Consider the following 21,803-nt stretch of genomic DNA (forward strand, 5'->3'; position numbering starts at 1 on the left):
CGTCAAACGGATCCGTCCACATTGACTTGCATTGTAAGTCAGGACGGATCCGTTTGGCTCCGCACGGCCAGGCGGACCCCAAAACGACTTTTTTCATGTCCGTGGACCCTCCAAAAATCAAGGAAGACCCACGGACGAAAAAACGCTCACGGATCACGGACCAACGGAACCCCGTTTTGCGGACCGTGAAAAAATACTGTTGTGTGCATAAGGCCTAACTCTATGGCTGTGTGAGGGGAACAGTATGTGCTTTAATCTGCTCAACACAATCTGTAAAGAGATAACGGGGCAGATTTTAATTGAGGTGTTGCATCAATGCATCTAGAGTAACAGTGTTCAGAAAACTAGAAAAATTTCTCTAGTTGCAGTGTGTGTATTTTTTTTAGAAAGGATGGTGTGTGGTGTGGTATTAGACATAGCGTATGTATCAATATCTGCCGATAAAAGTTGCTCTACAAGTTTGCAGAATTTGTATTTTGTAGGGTCTTTTAGCCCAGGTTCTAGAGATGAGCTGCAGGCCATTTTAAAAAATGTGCTACAGACATCATACAAAATAGTTCACATGGTGCCAGGTCATCATATTAATAAATATGCCCTACATTATGTTCTGTTTTGAGAAAGCGACCGCGAAACACGTGTTGGGATCCAGGACTGTCTTGGTCTGTATTTATCTTGACTGCATTTATCTCCCCTATGTTATTTTGTAGCCATGGCACTATGCACTTCATATATACTAACTGTGGGCTGTGATTTATTACCCTTTTCTCACAGCCTGGGAGTTTTATTGCAAGCTATATGTACTATAATGTGACAGACCTGTGGATATCTATCCTGTGTGATTTAATGCTGCTAATGTATATGGATTTCTATGTTTTAAACAAGTGTATGTCCAATAAAAAAAAAATTGTGATTCTATATTACATGCTGTTCTGAGTCTAGTTTTGGGTATTTATTATGTTCTGTTTGTAGCATAATGGCAATTTACAGATTTAACCTTTTTTTTTGCTTGCTGCCTTTATTACGCATCTAAAACAAGGTCAGAATACTGAAACAATTCTCTCGGGGACATGGTACTGTGCGTTTCTATATTCTCCTGGTACTTAGTTTTATGCTGTTGGCTTCATATCCTGGAGGACAATGACAACCTCAGGAGTGCAGACAGTAGGGGCAAGTCCAGTGCAATATAGATTTACATTTGGGTCAAGTCATGGGTTCGATACTGTAGATATGAGTTCGGACGTTGTTGAGGGCGAGGTATAGAGAACTCCTTTGCAGGTTCTATATCCTGTAAATAGAAAAAAGGGAATATTTCACACAAGGATTCCAATTTTATTTAGTCATCTAGCAAGTAGCTTGTGTCTAATCTATACAAAGCTGAAAAAATTGGACAATTTAAAACTGAAATATGTTCATGAACAGAATATGAAAGAGTGCTCCATGTGAAAGACTAGGATAATATATACAGGTTGGTGGCACTACACTTACCTGAAGGTGTTGTGACAGGCTCAACTCCTATGAAGAGAGATAGTTTGATTTAATTTGTGTATCCCCAACTTGGACCAGAGCCCAGAGGCAGAGAGGAATCATCGAGAGAGAAATGCAAGAAAAAACAAACCTATTCCATCAGTAAAGAATTAAAATCCTGTAGGTTTTTTTCAAACTGAGCTTTAGTGTAAACATGGTTCAAGGGTTTTGGCACTTAAAGGGGTTGTCCCACGAAAAAAATTCTACAATTTTCAAACCAGCACCTGGATCTGAATACTTTTTTAATTGCATGTAATTGCATGTAATTAACAACTTCATCAATAAAATGTGTATGAATAGCACCACCTGCTTTTTGCTGAGATGGCCGCACATGCTCAGTTTCATCCTTTAGCTTCTTCCTGAGCTGTGATAGGGTGAGAGCTGCAGCAGAAAGGACACACCCCTGAACTACAGCATAGGACAGTCCCTTTGAGCTGCCAACTTGATAAGTCTATCACAGCAATTGGAGCAATGAATGATGGAATCTCTGGATCCATGTGAGACCCAGGCCTGGTTCTAGCTTTGTTAGAAAGAGTTTGTCATGTATTATATGGTTTGATTGTTTTTTACATTAAAAATGGGATAACCCTTTCAAAATTATGCCATAACATGAAAAAGGGTGATTCGCCAATGAAACACGTTATTTACACTAAAAGTTCAATTTGGATGAAATCTTCACAATTGTAATCCATCCATCACCGAATAACAGCACCACAATAGGATTGTTTTTTCTGCATGTCTTTCTCCATGACTGACAGGAAGCAGCTATTTGCCCTTTGCATAGGTTGCATGCTACTCTAAATATCCCTGGAATGAAGAGCAGTAATCTATATAATGTGTTCATTTCACTTCACAACTACTATGCAGCTTTACTTAGGCTCTGTTCACACTTTCACTGCTTATATTAAAAATATAAAAATAACAGAATGCTGGATCTGGCTGCTGATGGAGAACAACCGATCCAGCATGAGCCCTCATTTTGGTGGACTGAATATTGCAGCATGCTGTTTTATATTTCCATCAAATATGACGGAACGTCCTACAAAGACCCTGAAAATGTGAACAGACTCTTAGCTGCTTTGACCTTGGATTTTTAGTTTACTCTACAGCAACATTTGTATTTAACCCGTAGGATACCAGCACTGTACATATACGGTGCTGGAAACAGGGTCACAAATCCCAGCGCCGTACAGCTCCAGTGCTTTGATCAGGAGCTGCGCCCGCCCGATCAGCTGCAGGGTTCCAGCAGTTACAGATAGCCAGACTCCTGCTGTATGCATCAGCATCAGTGAAAACACCAACGCCAGCGCATTAACCCTTCCATTGCTGCAGTAAGCCCTGATCGCGGCACATGCGGCATCCTGCCGGTTGCAGGGTGTCCATCGGGTCTCCGCGCTGCTGTGACGTGGGACCCGATGTCTTTCTTAGGCATCGTGGCTGCCATCCATGTGAGTCTGTGAGATCCACTGGTAATACACTTACAGTCAATGTATTACAATACAGAGGTATTGTAATGCATTGTAAAGGGGATCAGATTCCCAAAAGTTGAAGTCCCAGAGTGGGACAAAAAAAAATGTGAAAAAAGAAGTAATAAAAATAAAGTTTTACAAAAAAATTAAAAGTTTCAAGTAAAAAAATAAAGTGTCATTTTCCCAAAATAAAGTAAAAAAAAAAAATTGTAAACAGAAAGGGAAAAAGAGAAAAGTAGACCTATTAAGAATCGCCACGTCCATATCGACCGACTCTATAAAAATATCACATGATCCACCCCAATTTTCTGGCATATTTAGCCCAAAATGGTACCAATCAAACCGTCACATCATCCCACAAAAAATGAGATCCTACCTAAGACAATCGGCCAAAAATTTTAAAAACTATGGCAACACAAAAAGATTTTATTATTTTCAAGAATGCTTTTACCATGTGACATTATATGCTCCCTCAGGTTAATACTGTAAAAAAAATATATATATATGCCAAAACAGTAGATACAAAAATTCCAGCCGAAGTTGTGTGAAGTACAATTTTCGTTTTATTAAGTACACAATGGAAATTGCTACGGCAGGGTCAGTGACGTTTCGGCACATCCGTGCCTTCATCAGACTGTAGCAGAAAAGAAAAATAAACACAGTAAATATATCTGGTATTTTCATCAGTATTCATGAAAGCGATCGTTTTTCATGCATATGCGCGTTTTCGTATAATTTTACAAACGCATCAATTAAAGGGTAAATTCTAGAAAGGAAATTGCTATGTCAGCATAAAACAGTACAGGAGACATAAAATGAAAAAATAATAGAAAGGTTTCTATTGCTGAAGTTCAAGCCTGGAGAGGACGCAATATGAAGGTAGGACGCAATATGAAGATAAACATGCGGTTGTACCGTCACACATGACGCCTTTTTCCTCCTGTCTGCGGTACAACCGCATGTTTATCTTCATATTGCGTCCTACCTGTTATCGTCGGTACCTAAAGCGGCACTAGGTAAGTTAGTCCTGAGAATCTGGACCACCATGTTTCCTGTCATTTATCAGAACTACTGATGATGCCTACATTTTCTGATAATCTATTTGTCTGGTGATATAAAGATTTGTACTGATACCTTACATCATACAGCTACCCTATTGTTACTACCTTAACTGACCACAGATATACCCCTTAGATGGTGACCACTATTGATTGTGTCCTTCCAGAATACAGCCCTCTCCAGGCTTGAACTTCAGCAATAGAAACCTTTCTATTATTTTTTCATTTTATGTCTCCTGTACTGTTTTATGCTGACATAGCAATTTCCTTTCTAGAATTTACCCTTTAATTGATGCGTTTGTAAAATTATACGAAAACGCGCATATGCATGAAAAACGATCGCTTTCATGAATACTGATGAAAATACCAGATATATTTACTGTGTTTATTTTTCTTTTCTGCTACAGTCTGATGAAGGCACGGATGTGCCGAAACGTCACTGACCCTGCCGTAGCAATTTCCATTGTGTACTTAATAAAACGAAAATTGTACTTCACACAACTTCGGCTGGAGTTTTTGTATCTACTATTGACAGGTGTGGGAACCCTACTCCAGCTACTAATCCACTGAGTGCTACAAGGGCTCTGCTTGCAACTATATGCCAAAACAGGCTTTTTTTTTTCACCTCGCCTCACTGAAAGTTTAATACCAAGCGATCAAAGTCTTACGTACCTCAAAATGGTACCAATGGCTCCTTCCGTTCTAAATCCTGCCATGAGTCCCCACAGCAGTTTAGCAACACATATGGGGTGTTGCCGTATTCAGGAGAAAATGGGTAACAAATTATGCAGTGCTTTTTCTCCTGTTACCCCTTGTGAAAATGAAAACTTTTTCTTGGAAGAAATAAACTTTTCATTTTCACAGCCAAATGTTTCCAAATTCTGTAAAACGCTTAGGGGGTCAAAGTGCTCAGTACCCCCTTAATCTATTCTTTAAAGAGGACCTTTCACCTATTATGACACTGTGAACTAAGAATACAGACATGGAGAGTGGCGCCCGGGTATCTCACTGCACTTACTATTATCCCTGGGCGCCGCTCCGTTCTCCCGTTAAGCCCTCCGGTATCTCCGCTCAGTAAGTTATAGTAGGCAGAGATTTCAGTCACTAAGTTATGGTAGGCGGAGTCTGCCCTTGTTCTGCTTTAGCGCTGGCCAATCGCAGCGCAGAGCTCACAGCCTGGGAGGTTATTTTCTCCCAGGCTGTGAGCTCTGCAATGCGATTGGCCAGCGCTACAGCAGAACAAGGGTAGACTCCGCCTACCATAACTTAGTGACTGAAATCTCCGCTACCATAACTTTGTGACCGGAGATACCGGAGGGCATAGCAGGAGAACGGAGCGGCGCCCAGGGATAATAGTAAGTGCAGTGAGATACCCGGGCGCCGCTCTCCATGTCTGTATAGTTATTTCACAGTGTCATAATAGGTGAAAGGTCCTCTTTAAGGGGTGTAGTTTCCAAAATGGGGTCACTTTTGAGGGTTTCCACTGTAGGGGTACGTCAGGGTCTCTTCAAATACAAAATGGTGCCTAAAAACCATTCTAGCAAAATCTGCCTCCAAAATCACATGGTGCTCCTTTCCTTCTGACCACTGCCACATGCCCATAGGGCAGTTTACCACCACATATGGGGTATTTCTGTAATTTATGTCCATTACGTAAGCCCCTCAAGATCACTTTATAACTGAATTGGTGCTTAAAAAAATGGTTTTGGAAATTTTGTTGAAAATTTGAAAAATGGCTTCTAAACTTCTAAGCCTTCTAACGTCCTAAAAAAATAAACTGACATTTATAAATGATGCCAACATAAAGCAGACATATGGGGAATGCTGATTGATGACTATTTTATGAGGAATTACTATCTGTTTTAAAAGTAGAAAAAAAACAATTTTTCAACATTTTTGGTACATTTTGGTACATTTTGGATTATTTTATAAATAAAGGGGAAATATATTGACTAAAATTTACCAGTATCATAAAGCAAACTGTGTCACGATAAAACAATCTCAGAATGGATTGGATAAGTAAAAGCATTCCAAAGTTATTACCACATAAAGTGACATGCCAGATTAGCAAAAATCAGCCTGGGGTTTAAGGTGAAAAGTGGCTCAGTACTGAAGGGGTTAATATTATACCTTCAAAATAGTTCTTATTGTTCTTATCACCAAAGGGGCTTTCTACTGGTGATTGAAGAAAATTATTATCCTTTCACTTCCAGCAATGAAAAGAGGAGGCATTGGTAGAAGGAAGCAGAGTTAGGCCTCTTTCACACTACCGTATGGCTATTTCAGTGTTTTGCGGTCCGTTTTTTCACTGATCCGTTGTTCCGTTTTTTTGTTTCTGTTGTGTTTCCATTCCGTTTTTCCGTATGGCATATACAGTATACAGTAATTACATAGAAAAAATTGGGCTGGGCATAACATTTTCAATAGATGGTTACGCAAAAACGGAACAGGGAACGCAAGATATACAGATGCATTTCCGTATGTGTTCCGTTTTTTTTGCGGACCCATTTACTTGAATGGAGCCACGGAACGTGATTTGCGGGCAATAATAGGACATGCTCTATCTTTCAACGGAAAAACGGAAATCCAGAAACGGAATGCATATGGAGTACATTCCGTTTTCTTTGCGGAACCATTGAAATGAATGGTTCCGTATACGGACGGTATATGGAACGCAAAAAATGGCTCGCAAAAGGTAGTGTGAAAGAGGCCTTAGGCCTCAGGATACAGCTGTATTTTGCATCCTTGTCTGATCCGCATTGCAGACCTATTCATTTCTATGGGTCTGCAAAAAAACGGACAGTACACAGATGTCATCCATGTGCTGTCCACATATTATAGAACATGTCCTATTCTTGTCTGTGATACAAACATTTCTAGTGATGGGAGTGAGAAAAATGTGGATGGAAGACCGAAGACATTCATCCATATTTTGCGGACTAGTGGTTTGGGGACCACAATATGGACACAGTTGTGTACATGAGGACTAAAAATGTTATAATGTATTTTTTACTTTACAGTGGTGGTTCAAAATGAGAAAACGGTCTGTATTTTTCTCTAAACAGCTGCACTTTTTTCTATTGGCTTTTCCTGGTCTTGCAGCTCAGGTGAATGGAGCTGTAATACTAGACACAGCCAGTGGACAGAGTGGGGCTGTTGACCTTTTTGTTTAACCATAACCGTAATTGTTTCATTAATGTTTCAAGTATCTTATGGAGTACCACAACATGTGTAAGTAAGATTTAGTAACTTTGTCGCAAGAAATAAAAAGCAATATAGCTCTTTCTGACAAAAAGTGGCAACATTAATAATATAGTTTGGCATAGTCTGTCACTCCTGCTTCTTACTTGATGCCATTCATTAAATGCAGCACCTTTATTAGTCAGGGTGGATCCAACTATGAATTACAGATATCTAGGCACGGAGTGCAAATTGACTTAATGACTGAAAAAGCATAGCATTTGTGTGATGCATGCATGAACCTGCTCTATCAATCATCGGCTACTCACATGCATGTATATTTAGATTAATTAGGATGGGAGGATTGTAAAGTGTGAAATCCATAGTGAAAACCAACAAGATCATTTGTCATGCTTTGGATTTAAAATCAGGTCAATTAATGTGCACATACTATTTTTTTTTAACCAAATCCACTTTACTGCTACTGTAAAACACTGCAGATTTCTGAAAATGTCACAACTTCCATTGAGTTCAATAGCAGCTGTATAAACTTCTATATACCATATGCACCCCCTAGTTGTGACTGCATGCAGTTTTAAAATTTACAATGTGAAAGTAAATGGGATTAAAATTGTATGGAGGAGAATTATCAATGCCTTCACAGCAACTGTTTTATGTCAATTCATTGATAGGGCTCAGGGGTGGATGAGGCCTATGTGGTACAGAGAGCTACTTGTTTATTTAAAAGTTTTTTTCTGAGTGTTTGATACTGATGGCCTATCCTCAGAATAGATCATCAGTATCTGATAGGTGGGGGTCTGACTCCCAGCAAAGGATAGGTCATCAGTACCCCTTTAAAAAAAACACTCTACTCCCCTATAGAAATCTGGTTTATGGTTTTCTGATGTAAATGAAAATGGCAAACAGGAAAGTGTATAAAAGAAAATAAATAATTTCACCCACCAATCTAGTGCCACAATTCTCATGGCATTCCTTTCCTATTTACATGACCACTGCAGCCAGTCACTGACTTCAGTGATCACTTGGTAAAAAGTGGCCAAGGAAAGAAAAAGGCGCTCATAGGGTAAATAAGTTAAAAACCGAGCCTCCAAAGTAACAGCAAGAGTGGTACTGCTCACCTGTTGTTGTTACACCTATTGTTCGGTGCAACTAAAATGGAGGTGAATAGGATTGATTACGTCTCACTGGTTGATGCTGCCTATTCCGTCCGCGTTCCCCTTTGGCGGAGGCCAAGCCGCCGTCTGGGTCAATGAATAGGGTATATTTCCACTGGACCGGGGGTCGAGTGGAGGGGTGGACCGTAGGCGCAAAAACGCAACCAGAGTTTTATTATAAACCAATAGTTTTTTTTATTGTTATAGTGACAACACCCTTCGGGGTTCTGCGGACCCCTTTTTCAAGTCGGTGGATGATACCGCTGGTGGAGAGAGCGCTGCACGTGCATCTGGACGCTACACGTGCCAGGAGCTGGAAGCAGCGCTCTCTCCACCAGCGGTATCATCCACAGACTTGAAAAAGGGGTCCGCAGAACCCCGAAACACGTTGTCACTATAACAATAAAAAAACTATTGGTTTATAATAAAACTCTGGTTGCGTTTTTGCGCCTACGGTCCACCCCTCCACTCGACCCCCAGTCCAGTGGAAATATACCCTATTCAGTGATCTCATGAATGTTGAGCTTCATGGGGGGAACCATTCTATGTTTTGCTATGGCACCCTATGATTTGTGCGTACACCCAGAATAATTACCCAGCACACAGTATTTTAGACATTTTGATAACTGAATATGATTTTGATATGTTATATGGTATTTAAGGTTGGAGATTCACTTTAAAGGAGTTCTGCACTTTGTTTAAACTGATGATCTATCTTCTGGATAGATCATCAGCATCTGACCGGCGGGAGTCCGACCCCTGCCGATCAGCTGTTTGAGAAGGCAGGGGCCTTCTCACTGTTTACCGCAGGCCCAGTGACGTCACGACTAGTATCACTGGCCTGGGTGCGGCTAAGCTCTGTTCCCTTGAATGGAGCTTAGCCCCGCCCAGGCCAGTTGATACAAGTCGTGACGTCATTGGGCCGGCGGTAAACAGTGAGAAGGCCGCATTGCTGCTGGAGCGCCGCTGCCTTCTCAAACACCTGATCGGCGGGGGTTCCGGGTGTCGGACTCCCGCCGATCAGATGCTGATGATCCATCCAGAAGATAGATCATCAATTTACACAAAGTGCAGAACCCCTTTAAGGTTCAGTTGCTGTGAAAGATGTAGACATTGTCTTGGTTCAGTACTCACCCTCATTGCTAGAGTTGCATCAAACCGTGGAATAGAAGATGGAGAGCTCCTTCCAGAATTTTGGACTGTTTAGAGAAGCAAAAAGTTGAAAATAAAATCAGCAATGTAGAATTGAAGTTTTTATTTTAACAGTTGTTATCATTCACACTCATGGAATTAATTTTGACTGCTCCCCATCCTGAAATTCCTACACAGCAATATGTAACAGCTGTTGGCCAAACTATTGACAGCTATTACTCATGTCCTGCCTGGAAGCAATGCTTCCTCTGTATACAATCTAAGGCACACAGAGATATTGGAGACCTATTGCAGACTATTATATGGGTCCACAGAATTGGCATTAGAGTATAACTGATTCTTCCCCTTCCCCATTCATCAACAATTTTGCGAGTGCCCCTTATACCTGCATTGAGTATAACAGGCTAGACACTGGGGTTTCTTGGAAATCACTCACATCAGTATTTCTTCCTAGAGGGGCTCACATATTAATTTCTGTTTCTCAATCACACAGTAGGGTCCCTAACCCCTATCTATGAGCAAGTACTAATTCCAGCAGAAATATAAACCCTTACAGAGAATTATATTTGGTAGGTGGTCAACAATCAAGTGGACTAGTCCCCACTTCAAGTCACCTGCATTGTACAAGAGAACATATTAAGTGAAGCTAGTCTATCTTGGAGTAGGGCCACAAAGCCCATATCTTACTCACAGTCGGTGTCGGTCCTCCATGTTGTCTCCTCCTCTGGTCCACTGCTATGTACATCAAGCTATCCCCATTTAAATATCCCTCCTGGCCTATACTGCGTCGCACTGATAATGATGTTACTTCCCCTAGGGCCCGGTGGTAGTGATTATCGAGTGCGTGCGTTCCACCTTGGAACGCACGCGGAGGAGGCAGTTTCCGGCGGCTGTAAAGGATGTAGCCACCGCCGTGGCTAGATAGGAGCCGGTCTGTGGAGCGCATTATGTCACATCCGGCAGTTGGAACGCATCACACATCCGGTCTATGGACCGCAGAGCTCCACAATACCAGCCTCGGAGCCCCAGGCTGATAAAACCTACAAACTTCATCAAAACAATCAACATTTTAATTCAGTCCTGCGTAGTGTTTGCTTGAATGTTCCTGTCAGTATCTATGGTCACAAGAGCTCATCCTTGTTTAATAAAATTTCCTGCTGTGACAGGGGCTCCATATGAACTAATGTGCAGCAGCCTCGTGTCACTCAGGAATACAGAGGCTCCGCACACACTCCGACTCCCCCCATCCCCGAATGCTTGTTTGTAGCATTACACCATATCCTAACCAAAGCGAGACACCCGAATGCAGTTTAAGGCCTCCTGCACATGACCGTATGGCTTTTTCAGTGTTTTGCGGTCAGTTTTAAACGGAACCATTTTTTGTTTCAGTAGAGCTTCAGTTTTGCTTCTGTTTTTTTGCGGATCGCAAATGGAAACAGAAGCATGAGGCCTCATGCACACGACCGTATGGCTTTTTCAGTGTTTTGCGGTCCGTTTTTCACGGATCTGTTGTTCCGTTTTTTGTTTCCGTTGTGTTTCCGTTTCTGTTCCGTTTTTCTCGTTCCGTTTTTCCATATGGCATATACAGTATACAGTAATTACATAGATGAAATTGGGCTGGGCATAAAATTTTCAATAGATGGTTCAGCAAAAAACGGAACGGAAACGGAAGACATACGGATGCATTTCCGTATGTGTTCCGTTTTTTTTGCGGACCCATTGACTTGAATGGAGCCAAGCACCGTGATTTGCGGACAAGAATAGGACATGTTCTATCTTTTCACGGTACGGAAATACTGAAATACTGAAACGGAATGCACACGGAGACACTTCAGTATTTTTTGCTGAACCATTGAAATGAATGGTTCAGTATATGTACCGCATACTGAACTACAAAAACGGCCAGTATACTGAACGCAAAATACTGTCGTGTGCATGAGCCCTGACATATACAGTATACAGTAATTACATAGAAAAATTGGGCTGGGCATAAAATTTTCAATAGATGGTTCCGCAAAAACGGAACGGATACGGAAGATATACGGATGCATTCCGTATCCGTTCCGTTTTTTTACAGCCCCATTGACTTGAAATCACAGAACGTGATTTGCGGGCAATAATAGGACATGTTCTATTTTTGTACAGAATGGAAAAACGGATGTTCTATATTCTGCGTTTTTCACGCAACGCAGGCCCCATAGAAATGAATGGGGCTGCGTGAAAATCGCAAGCAAGTGCGGATGCAATGCGATTTTCACGCATGGTTGCTAGGAGATGTTAGTAAATTAATAAAAGTCAATTTACTGTATTATTTTCCCTTATAACATGGTTATAAAGGAAAATAATAGCATTCTTAATACAAAATGCATAGTACAATGTTGCTTGAGGGGTTAAAAAATAAAAACAATTAACTCACCTCCTCCAGTTGATCGCGCAGCTGGCATCGTATTCATTCTTCTTTGATGACCTGCAAAAGGACCTTTGATGACGTAATCGTGCTCACACGTGGTGAGCGCGGTGACGTCAGCGCAGGTCGTGCTGAATAAAGATAGAAGCAGGACCTGCGCTGACGTCACCGTGCTCACCACGTGGTGAGCGCGATTACGTCAAAGGTCCTTTTGCAGGTCCTCAAAGAAGACGATGCCAGCTGCGCAATCAACTGGAGGAGGTGCGTTAATTGTTTTTATTTTTTTAACCCCTCAAGCAACATTTTACTTAGCATTCTGTATTAAGAATGCTATTATTTTCCCTTATAACCATGTTGTAAGGGAAAATAACAACATCTACACAACACCGAACCCGAACTTTAGTGAAGAAGTAAGGGTTCTGGTCTGGGTACCACATTCAGTTTTTTTATCACGCGCGTGCAAAACGCATTGCAACTGTGCGATAAAAACTGAACAACGCAATGCAATGCAATCGCAGTCAAAACTGACTGAAATTGTGTGCGCACTCGTGGATCCAGGACGCCCCTCTGAAAGAGGCCTAAGGGTTAATGCACACAAACGTTTTTTGCGTTCAGTATACTGGCCGTTCTTTTAGTTCAGTATGCATTCATTATACTGAACCATTCATTTCAATGGGTCAGCAAAAAAAAATGGTGTCTCCGTGTGCATTCCGTTTCCATATTTCCGTTGAAAGATAGAACATGTCCTATTATTGCCCGCAAATCACATTTCGTGGCTCCATTCAAGTCGATGGGTCTGCAAAAAAACGGAACACATACGGAATGTACTCCATATGTTCTCGTATCTGCTCCGTTTTTCTATATAATTACTGTATATGCTATACGGAAAAATGGAACAGAAAAACGGAAACACTAGTGAAACAAAAAATGGAAAAACGGATCCGTTAAAAACGGCCCGCAAAACACTGAAAAAGCCATATGTTCGTGTGCATGAACCCTAAAGGAGTGGCATGCTCCGCATATGGCCTGGGTGTGCTACGATACCAGCAGAGCATGCTATACTGGTTATTTTTTGGCATTGCAACAGCTGTTATTAAAAGATTTAACTTAGATGGGTTTACAAGCCATCACCTATGTCACTACGTAACTGAAGGTGCGTAACGCTGGCCTGATGAACTCTACCAAAAGAAAGGTCATCAATGTGCATGACAGGTTTCTTCATCCAGCAAAGTGGGTGCGTGTCTCAGAGATCAAATCCGAGGGAGGGAGAGAGATATACGGTACATAGCAATTCATTACATACCGCAGTGGTTTATAACACATACCTCAGAGATGGGCACACCCCTGTACTTTTAATGCTACATCTGCCATTTATATCTAGTTTTTTTTTAAAAACAAGTTGTCCTGGGTTGTCACGGGTGTGTTCAAGTTAGATGTGAGTCATGAAAAACGTGATCATTTCAGTAGCAATCAAAATTTAGTCCACCCGTCACCAAGTAGTTCCCCAACATTCTTTTGCTAACACGTGCAAAAAATATATATATATTTAAAGGGAACCTGTCACCTCTACTATGCTACCCTCACTGAGTGTTTCCAAATGTTTATTGTGTTACCCTAAACATATAAATTACACTTTTCATTTCATTTACCGACGAATTCAATAAGTATTATTCATTTTTGTACTTCCCGCCTTTTATGCAAATTAACATAAGAGTCATATCTTACTTGTGTGACCAGAGAAGGGTCATATTTTCAAGCTCTGACTCATCTCAGGTTAATTTGCATATGTATCAAATCGTTTTTTTTACACAATAAAAGCACACAGAGCTATGGGGACTGGGTATTGCGGATGTGCTAGTGGCCGTCTAGCAACCCATGTCCTCAGCTCTATACACAAAATCCAGGTGACAGGTTCCCTTTAATACCCACACAAACATAGATGGGTATTTCAAGTTATCCCCACCCCCTAGTGACATCACTGGCGGGTCACGTGACAAACAAACTGACCCTCCAGTGCAGCCATTAGTGAGAGCAAGAGAGACATGACTCTGGTCTGTGCCCTGGCCACCTGGGACATTCTAATTATAGACAGATGCTCAGCCAGTACGTTTAGGGGCGATAAAAGAAAAATATAAGTGATTTGGTTAGGCGTGGACACCTAGTGAATATAATATTATTATAATGTGCAGGTGAGGGGCTGGTGAAGCACATGTCTGCCATACATATAATATATGTTATATATGCCCTGCCATTAATGTGTATTGGCAGGCTTATCATTACACTGCTGTGTATACTATATATCTGTACACACTGCACCTGTCATGCCTCACATATCAGTACACTGCTGTGTATACTATATATCTGTACACAATGCATCTGTCATACCTCACATATCATTACACTGCTGTGTATACTATATATATGTACACACTGCACCTGTCATACCTCACATATCAGTACACTGCTGTGTATACTATATATCTGTACACAATGCATCTGTCATACCTCACATATCAGTACACTGCTGTGTATACTATATATATGTACACACTGCACCTGTCATACCTCACATATCAGTACACTGCTGTGTATGCTATATATCTGTACACACTGCACCTGCCATGCCTCACATATCAGTACACTGCTGTGTATACTATATATCTGTACACACTGCATCTGTCATACCTCACATATCAGTACACTGCTGTGTATACTATATATATGTACACACTGCACCTGTCATACCTCACATATCAGTACACTGCTGTGTATGCTATATATCTGTACACACTGCATCTGTCATACCTCACATATCAGTACACTGCTGTGTATGCTATATATCTGTACACACTGCACCTGTCATACCTCACATATCAGTACACTGCTGTGTATACTATATATCTGTACAAACTGCACCTGCCATGCCTCACATATCAGTACACTGCTGTGTATACTATATATCTGTACACACTGCATCTGTCATACCTCACATATCAGTACACTGCTGTGTATACTATATATATGTACACACTGCACCTGTCATACCTCACATATCAGTACACTGCTGTGTATGCTATATATCTGTACACACTGCATCTGTCATACCTCACATATCAGTACACTGCTGTGTATACTATATATATGTACACACTGCATCTGTCATACCTCACATATCAGTACACTGCTGTATATACTATATATCTGTACACACTGCATCTGTCATACCTTATACCTCACATATCAGTACACTGCTGGGTATACTATATATCTGTACACACTGCATCTGTCATACCTCACATATCAGTACACTGCTGTGTATACTATATATCTGTACACACTGCATCTGTCATCTCACATATCATTACACTGCTGTGTATACTATATATCTGTACACACTGCATCTGTCATACCTCACATATCAGTACACTGCTGTGTATACTATATATCTGTACACACTGCATCTGTCATACCTTGTACCTCACATATCAGTACACTGCTGGGTATACTATATATCTGTACACACTGCATCTGTCATACCTCATACCTCACATATCAGTACACTGCTGTGTATACTATATATCTGTACACACTGCATCTGTCATACCTTACATATAAGTACACTGCTGTGTATACTATATATCTGTACACACTGCATCTGTCATACCTCACATATCAGTACACTGCTGTGTATACTATATATCTGTACACACTGCACCTGTCATACCTCACATATCAGTACACTGCTGTGTATACTATATATCTGTACAAACTGCATCTGTCATACCTCACATATCAGTACACTGCTGTGTATACTATATATCTGTACACACTGCATCTGTCATACCTCGTACCTCACATATCAATACACTGCTGTGTATACGATATAGCTGTACACACTGCATCTGTCATACCTCACATATCAGTACACTGCTGTGTATACTATATATCTGTACACACTGCATCTGTCATACCTCACATATCAGTACACTGCTGTGTATACTATATATCTGTACACACTGCACCTGTCATACCTCACATATCAGTACACTGCTGTGTATACTATATATCTGTACAAACTGCATCTGTCATACCTCACATATCAGTACACTGCTGTGTATACTATATATCTGTACACACTGCATCTGTCATACCTTGTACCTCCCATATCAGTACACTGCTGTGTATATGATATACCTGTATACACTGCATCTGTCATACCTCGTACCTCACATATCAATACACTGCTGTGTATACGATATAGCTGTACACACTGCATCTGTCATACCTCGTGCTTCCAATATCAGTACACTGCTGTGATTACAATATAGCTGTACACACTGCATCTGTCATACCTTGTACCTCACATATCAGTACACTGCTGTGTATACGATATAGCTGTATATACTGCATATATTATATGGTATAATAACTGCAGTGTGTACAGATATATAGTGCAAACAGCAGTGTACTGATATGTGAGGTATCAGGTACATGCACATGGGTCTGGGGCTGTATATATGTAGTGAATTTGGTTTTGGTGCCGTATTTCACTTATGGGCTTAGTTTTGTTGCTGTATTTATGTATTGAAAATTGTTCTGGTGCTGTTTATGTGTTTTGAGCAAGGTTCTGGTGCTGTATTCAGGCAGTGAACTTGGTTCTGTTGCCGTATTTGACTAAGGGTACTTTCACACTAGCGTTATTCTTTTCTGGTATTGAAATCTGGTAAAGGTTCTTAATACAGGAAAAAAAAAACGCATCAGTCTTGTCCTAATGCATTCTGAATGGAAAGCAATCTGTTCAGTATGCATCAGGATGTCTTCCATTCCGTCTCTTGTACGGTATTTGACCGGACAAAATACCACACTTGCCGGATCCGGCATTAATTTCCACAGAGATGTATTAATGGCGGATTCGGTACCAAGTGTTCCGGAAATTGCAGCGTTGCCAGATCCGGTTTTCCGGTCTGCGCATGCGCCGGGACATGGGAGGGGCTATTTTTGCTTTTGATCTTTGAAAAAATTAAAATATCGGATCAGTTATTCCAGATGAGACAGATCCGGTATATCACCGGATCCGTCTAACGGATCCGGAAAAAGCATATTCCCATTTGCATACGGTGTGCCGGAACTGCCTGACGGATCCGAACAACGCTAGTGTGAAAGTAGCCTTATAGGTTTGTTTCTGGTGCTGTATTATGCAGTGATCTCGGTGCTGTGTTTGTGTTATGAAAATGGTTTTGGTGCTGTATTTATGTAGTGAACTTGGTTCCGGTGCTGTATTTGTGTTATGAAAATGGTTTTGGTGCTGTATTTATGTAGTGAACTTGGTTCTGGGGCTGTATTTGTGTTATAAGCATGGTTCTGGTGTGGATTTATGTAGTGATCTAGGTTCTGGCACTTTATCTGTGTGTTAAACGTGCATCTGATGCTATACTTCACATCTGAGTTCAGGCCACTGCCACAGATTCTGTCAAAAAAGACAGGACAAAAAAGTACTGTTTGAAATACTTCTTTCTCCGTTAACGCCCAACGCCGTACATGTGCGGCGCAACTGGACGTGACTTAATGGCCAGCGCCGTACGGCACGCTGAACGGGCGGGTGCAGGAGCTGCGCCTGATCCGCGGCAGGAGTCCGGCAGTCAGTGATAGCCGGACCCCTGCTGTATGCGCCGGCACATTAACCCCTGCAAGAACGTGCGATGTCCGTGCAGGGAGCAAGCAGCCATCGGGTCCCCGCGCTGCTGTGATGGGGACCCGATGGCAAGGAAGGCAGCACGATGCATTTCTTAGGCATTGTGGCTGCCTTCTGGGAGAGCCTGTGAGATCCAGCCCCCTGGATTGCACAGGCAGAAAGGCTGTACGTGAATTACAATGTGTAATACACTTACAGCCAATGCATGACAGAACAGAAGTATTAGGTATCATATTAGGTATCGCCGCGTCCATATCAACTGGCTATATAAAAATATCACATGACCTAACCCCTTAGGTGAACGCCGTCAAAAAAATAAAATAAAAACTGTGCTAAAAAATAAATAAATAATTCTGTCACCTTACATCACTAAAAGTGCAACACCAAGCGATCAAAAAGGCATATGCCCCACAAAATAGTAGCAATCTAACCTTCACCTCATCCCACAAAAAATTAGCCCCTACCTAAGACAATCGCCCCGAAAATAAATAAAAACTATGGAGACACTAAAACATGATTATTTTTTGTTTCAAAAATGCTTTTATTGTGTTAAATGTAAAAAAATAAAAAGTAGACATATTAGGTATCGCCGCATTCATAACAACCTGCTCTATAAAAATACCACATGACCTAACCCCTCGGGTGAACATCGTAAAAAAAATACAATAAAAACTGTGTCAAAAAAGTAATTTTTTTGTCACCTTACATCACAAAAAGTGTAATAGCAAGCGATCAAAAAGTCATATGCACCCCAAAAAAGTGCCAATCAAACAGTCATCTCATCCCGTAAAAATACTCTACCTAAGACAATCGCCCAAAAACTGAAATAACTATGGCTTTTAGAATATGGAGACACTAAAACATGATTTTATTTTTTCAAAAATGATATAATTGTGTAAAACTTACATAAATAAAAAAAAGTATACATATCAGGTATTGCCACATCCATGACGGCCTGCTCTATAAAAATATCACATGACCTAACCACTCAGGTGAACACCATAAAAAAAGTCATTTTTTGTCACCTTACATCACAAAAAGTGTAATACCAAGTGATCAAAAATTCATATGCACCCCAAAATAGTACCAATCTAACCGTCATCTCATCCCACAAAAAATGATAACCTACCTAAGGGCTCTTTCACACCTGCGTTATTGTCTTCCGGCATAGAGTTCCGTCGTCGGGGCTCTATGCCGGAAGAATCCTGATCAGGATTATCCTAATGCATTCTGAATGGAGAGAAATCCGTTTAGGATGCATCAGGATGTCTTCAGTTCCGGAACGGAACGTTTTTTGGCCGGAGAAAATAACGCAGCATGCTGCGCTTTTTGCTCCGGCCAAAAATCCGGAACACTTGCCTTAGGCCTCTTTCACACTTGCGTTGTTGGGATCCGGCATGCACTTCCGTTGCCGGAGGTGCCCGCCGGATCCGGAAAAACGCAAGTGTACTGAAAGCATTTGAAGACGGAACCGTCTTCCAAATGCTTTCAGTGTTACTATGGCACCCAGGACGCTATTAAAGTCCTGGTTGCCATAGTAGGAGCGGGGAGCGGGGGAGCGGTATACTTACAGTCCGTGCGGCTCCCGGGGCGCTCCAGAATGACGTCAGAGCGCCCCATGCGCATGGATGACGTGATCCATGCGATCACGTGATCCATGCGCTTGGGGCGCCCTGACGTCACTCTGGAGCGCCCGGGGAGCCGCACGTACGGTAAGTACACTGCTCCCCCGCTCCCCACTACACTTACCATGGCTGCCAGGACTTTAGCGTCCCGGCAGCCATGGTAACCATTCAGAAAAAGCTAAATGTCGGCTCCGGCAATGCGCCGAAACGACGTTTAGCTTAAGGCCGGATCCGGATCAATGCCTTCCAATGGGCATTAATTCCGGATCCGGCCTTGCGGCAAGTGTTCCTGATTTTTGGCCGGAGCAAAAAGCGCAGCATGCTGCGGTATTTTCTCCGGCCAAAAAACGTTCCGTTCCGGAACTGAAGACATCCTGATGCATCCTGAACGGATTTCTCTCCATTCAGAATGCATTAGGATAATCCTGATCAGGATTCTTCCGGCATAGAGCCCCGACGACGGAACTCTATGCCGGAAGACAATAACGCAGGTGTGAAAGAGCCCTTAGGCTACTTTCACACTAGCGTTTTTCTTTTCCGGCATAGAGTTCCGTCACAGGGGCTTTATACTGGAAAAGAACTGATCAGTTTTATGCCCATGCATTCTGAATGGAGAGTAATCCGTTCAGGATGCATCAGGATGTCTTCAGTTCAGTCATTTTGACTGATCAGGCAAAAGAGAAAAATCTCCGGCGAAAAAAACTGAAGACTTGCCTGAATGCCGGATCCGGCATTTTTTTCCATAGGAATGTATTAGGCATTTAAAATACCGGAATGCCGGATCCGTCCTTCCGGTCTGCGCATGCGCAGACCTTTAAAAATTAGGCTACTTTCACACTTGCGGCAGAGAGATCCGGCACTGCCTGCCGGATCAGGCAAAATGTATGCTAACTGATGGCATTAGTAAGACTGATCAGGATCCTGATCAGTCTTAAAAATGCCTGATCAGTCAAAAAAATGCATTGAAATGCCGGATCCGTCTTTCCGGTGTCATCCGGCAAAAACGGATCCGGCATTTATTTTTTCACCTTTTTTTCAGTCTGCGCATGCGCATACCGGAAGGACGGATCCGGCATTCCGGTATTCTTAATGCCGGATCCGGCACTAATACATTCCTATGGGAAAAAATGGCTGATCCGGCATTCAGGCAAGTCTTCAGTTTTTTTAGCCGGAGATAAAACCGTAGCATGCTACGGTTTTCTCTTTTGCCTGATCAGTCAAAACGACTGAAGTGAAGACATCCTGATGCAAACTGAACGGATTACTCTCCATTCAGAATGCATGAGGACATACCTGATCAGTTCTTTTCCGGTATAGAGCCCCTGTGACGGAACTCTATGCCGGAAAAGAACAACGCAAGTGTGAAAGTAGCCTTAGAAAAAAATAAATACCGGATCCGTTTTGCCTGATGACACCGGAAAAACGGATCCGGTATTGCAATGCATTTTTCTGACTGATCAGGCATTTTTCAGACTGATCAGGATCCTGATCAGTCAGAAAAATGCCTGATCAGTCAGAAAAAATGACATGCGTTTGCATACAGTTTGCCTGATCAGGCAGGCAGTTCAGGCAACGGAACTCCCTGCCGGAATCAAACAACGCAAGTGTGAAAGTACCCTAAGGCTGCGTTCACACGGGCGAGTATTCCGCGCGGGTGCAATGCGGTAGGTGAACGCATTGCACCCGCACTGAATCTGGACCCATTCACTTCTATGGGGCTGTTCAGATGAGCGATGATTTTCACGCATCACTTATGCGTTGCGTGAAAATCGCAGCATGCTCTATATTCTGCGTTTTTCACGCAACGCAGGCCCCATAGAAGTGAATGGGGTTGTGTGAAAATCGCAAGCATCCGCAAGCAAGTGCGGATGCGGTGCGATTTTCACGCATGGTTGCTAGGTGACAGTCTATAAACTGTATTATTTTCCCTTATAACATGGTTATAAGGGAAAATAATAGCATTCTGAATACAGAATGCTTAGTAGGTGATCAATTGAGGGTTAAAAAAAATAAAAAAAATTAACTCACCTTCTCCTCTTGTTCGCGTAGTTCTCCCGGTCTTTAGTTCTTTAAAAGATGAACTATGGGCTAAAGGACCTTTGGTGACGTCAGATCACATGCTCCAATCACATGGTACATCACTGCGGTGATGGCCCATGTTATTGGAGCATGTGATCTGACACAACACCGATCCCAAGCCCGAACTTCTGTGAAGAATTTCGGGTCTGGGTACCACAGTCGGTTTTTTATCACGCGCGTGCAAAACACATTGCACCCGCGCGATAAAAACTGAACATCGGAACGCAATCGCAGTCAAAACTGACTGCAATTGCATTCCTACTCGCGCGGGTTTGCCGCAACACACCGGGACGCATCCGGAACTTATCCAGACATGCTCGTGTGAACCCAGCCTAAGACAATCGCCCAAAAAATAAAAATAAATAGGGAGACACTGAAACAGGATTTTTTTTTTATTCAAAAATGCTGTTATTGTGTAAAACATAAATAAATATATAAAGTA

At 41.9% G+C, this 21,803-nt stretch overlaps 1 protein-coding gene across 1 annotated transcript in view; it reads right to left on the reverse strand.

The window, feature by feature from the left end:
• Positions 1–962: 962 nt before the first annotated feature.
• Positions 963–21,803, reverse strand: part of GPRC5D (G protein-coupled receptor class C group 5 member D) — a 38,866-nt gene continuing 18,025 nt past the window's right edge. Inside the window, exons 3-4 of the mRNA XM_040407315.1 lie at positions 9,541–9,605; positions 963–1,285 (exon numbers count right to left, since the gene is read on the reverse strand). Of these exons, the coding sequence (XP_040263249.1) occupies positions 1,190–1,285; positions 9,541–9,605 (161 nt within the window). The 3' untranslated portion in view covers positions 963–1,189. The remainder of the gene's footprint in view (positions 1,286–9,540; positions 9,606–21,803) is intronic.

The sequence above is a fragment of the Bufo bufo genome, chromosome 9 (genome assembly GCF_905171765.1).
Source record: "Bufo bufo chromosome 9, aBufBuf1.1, whole genome shotgun sequence".
Classification (NCBI taxonomy): Eukaryota; Metazoa; Chordata; class Amphibia; order Anura; family Bufonidae; genus Bufo; species Bufo bufo.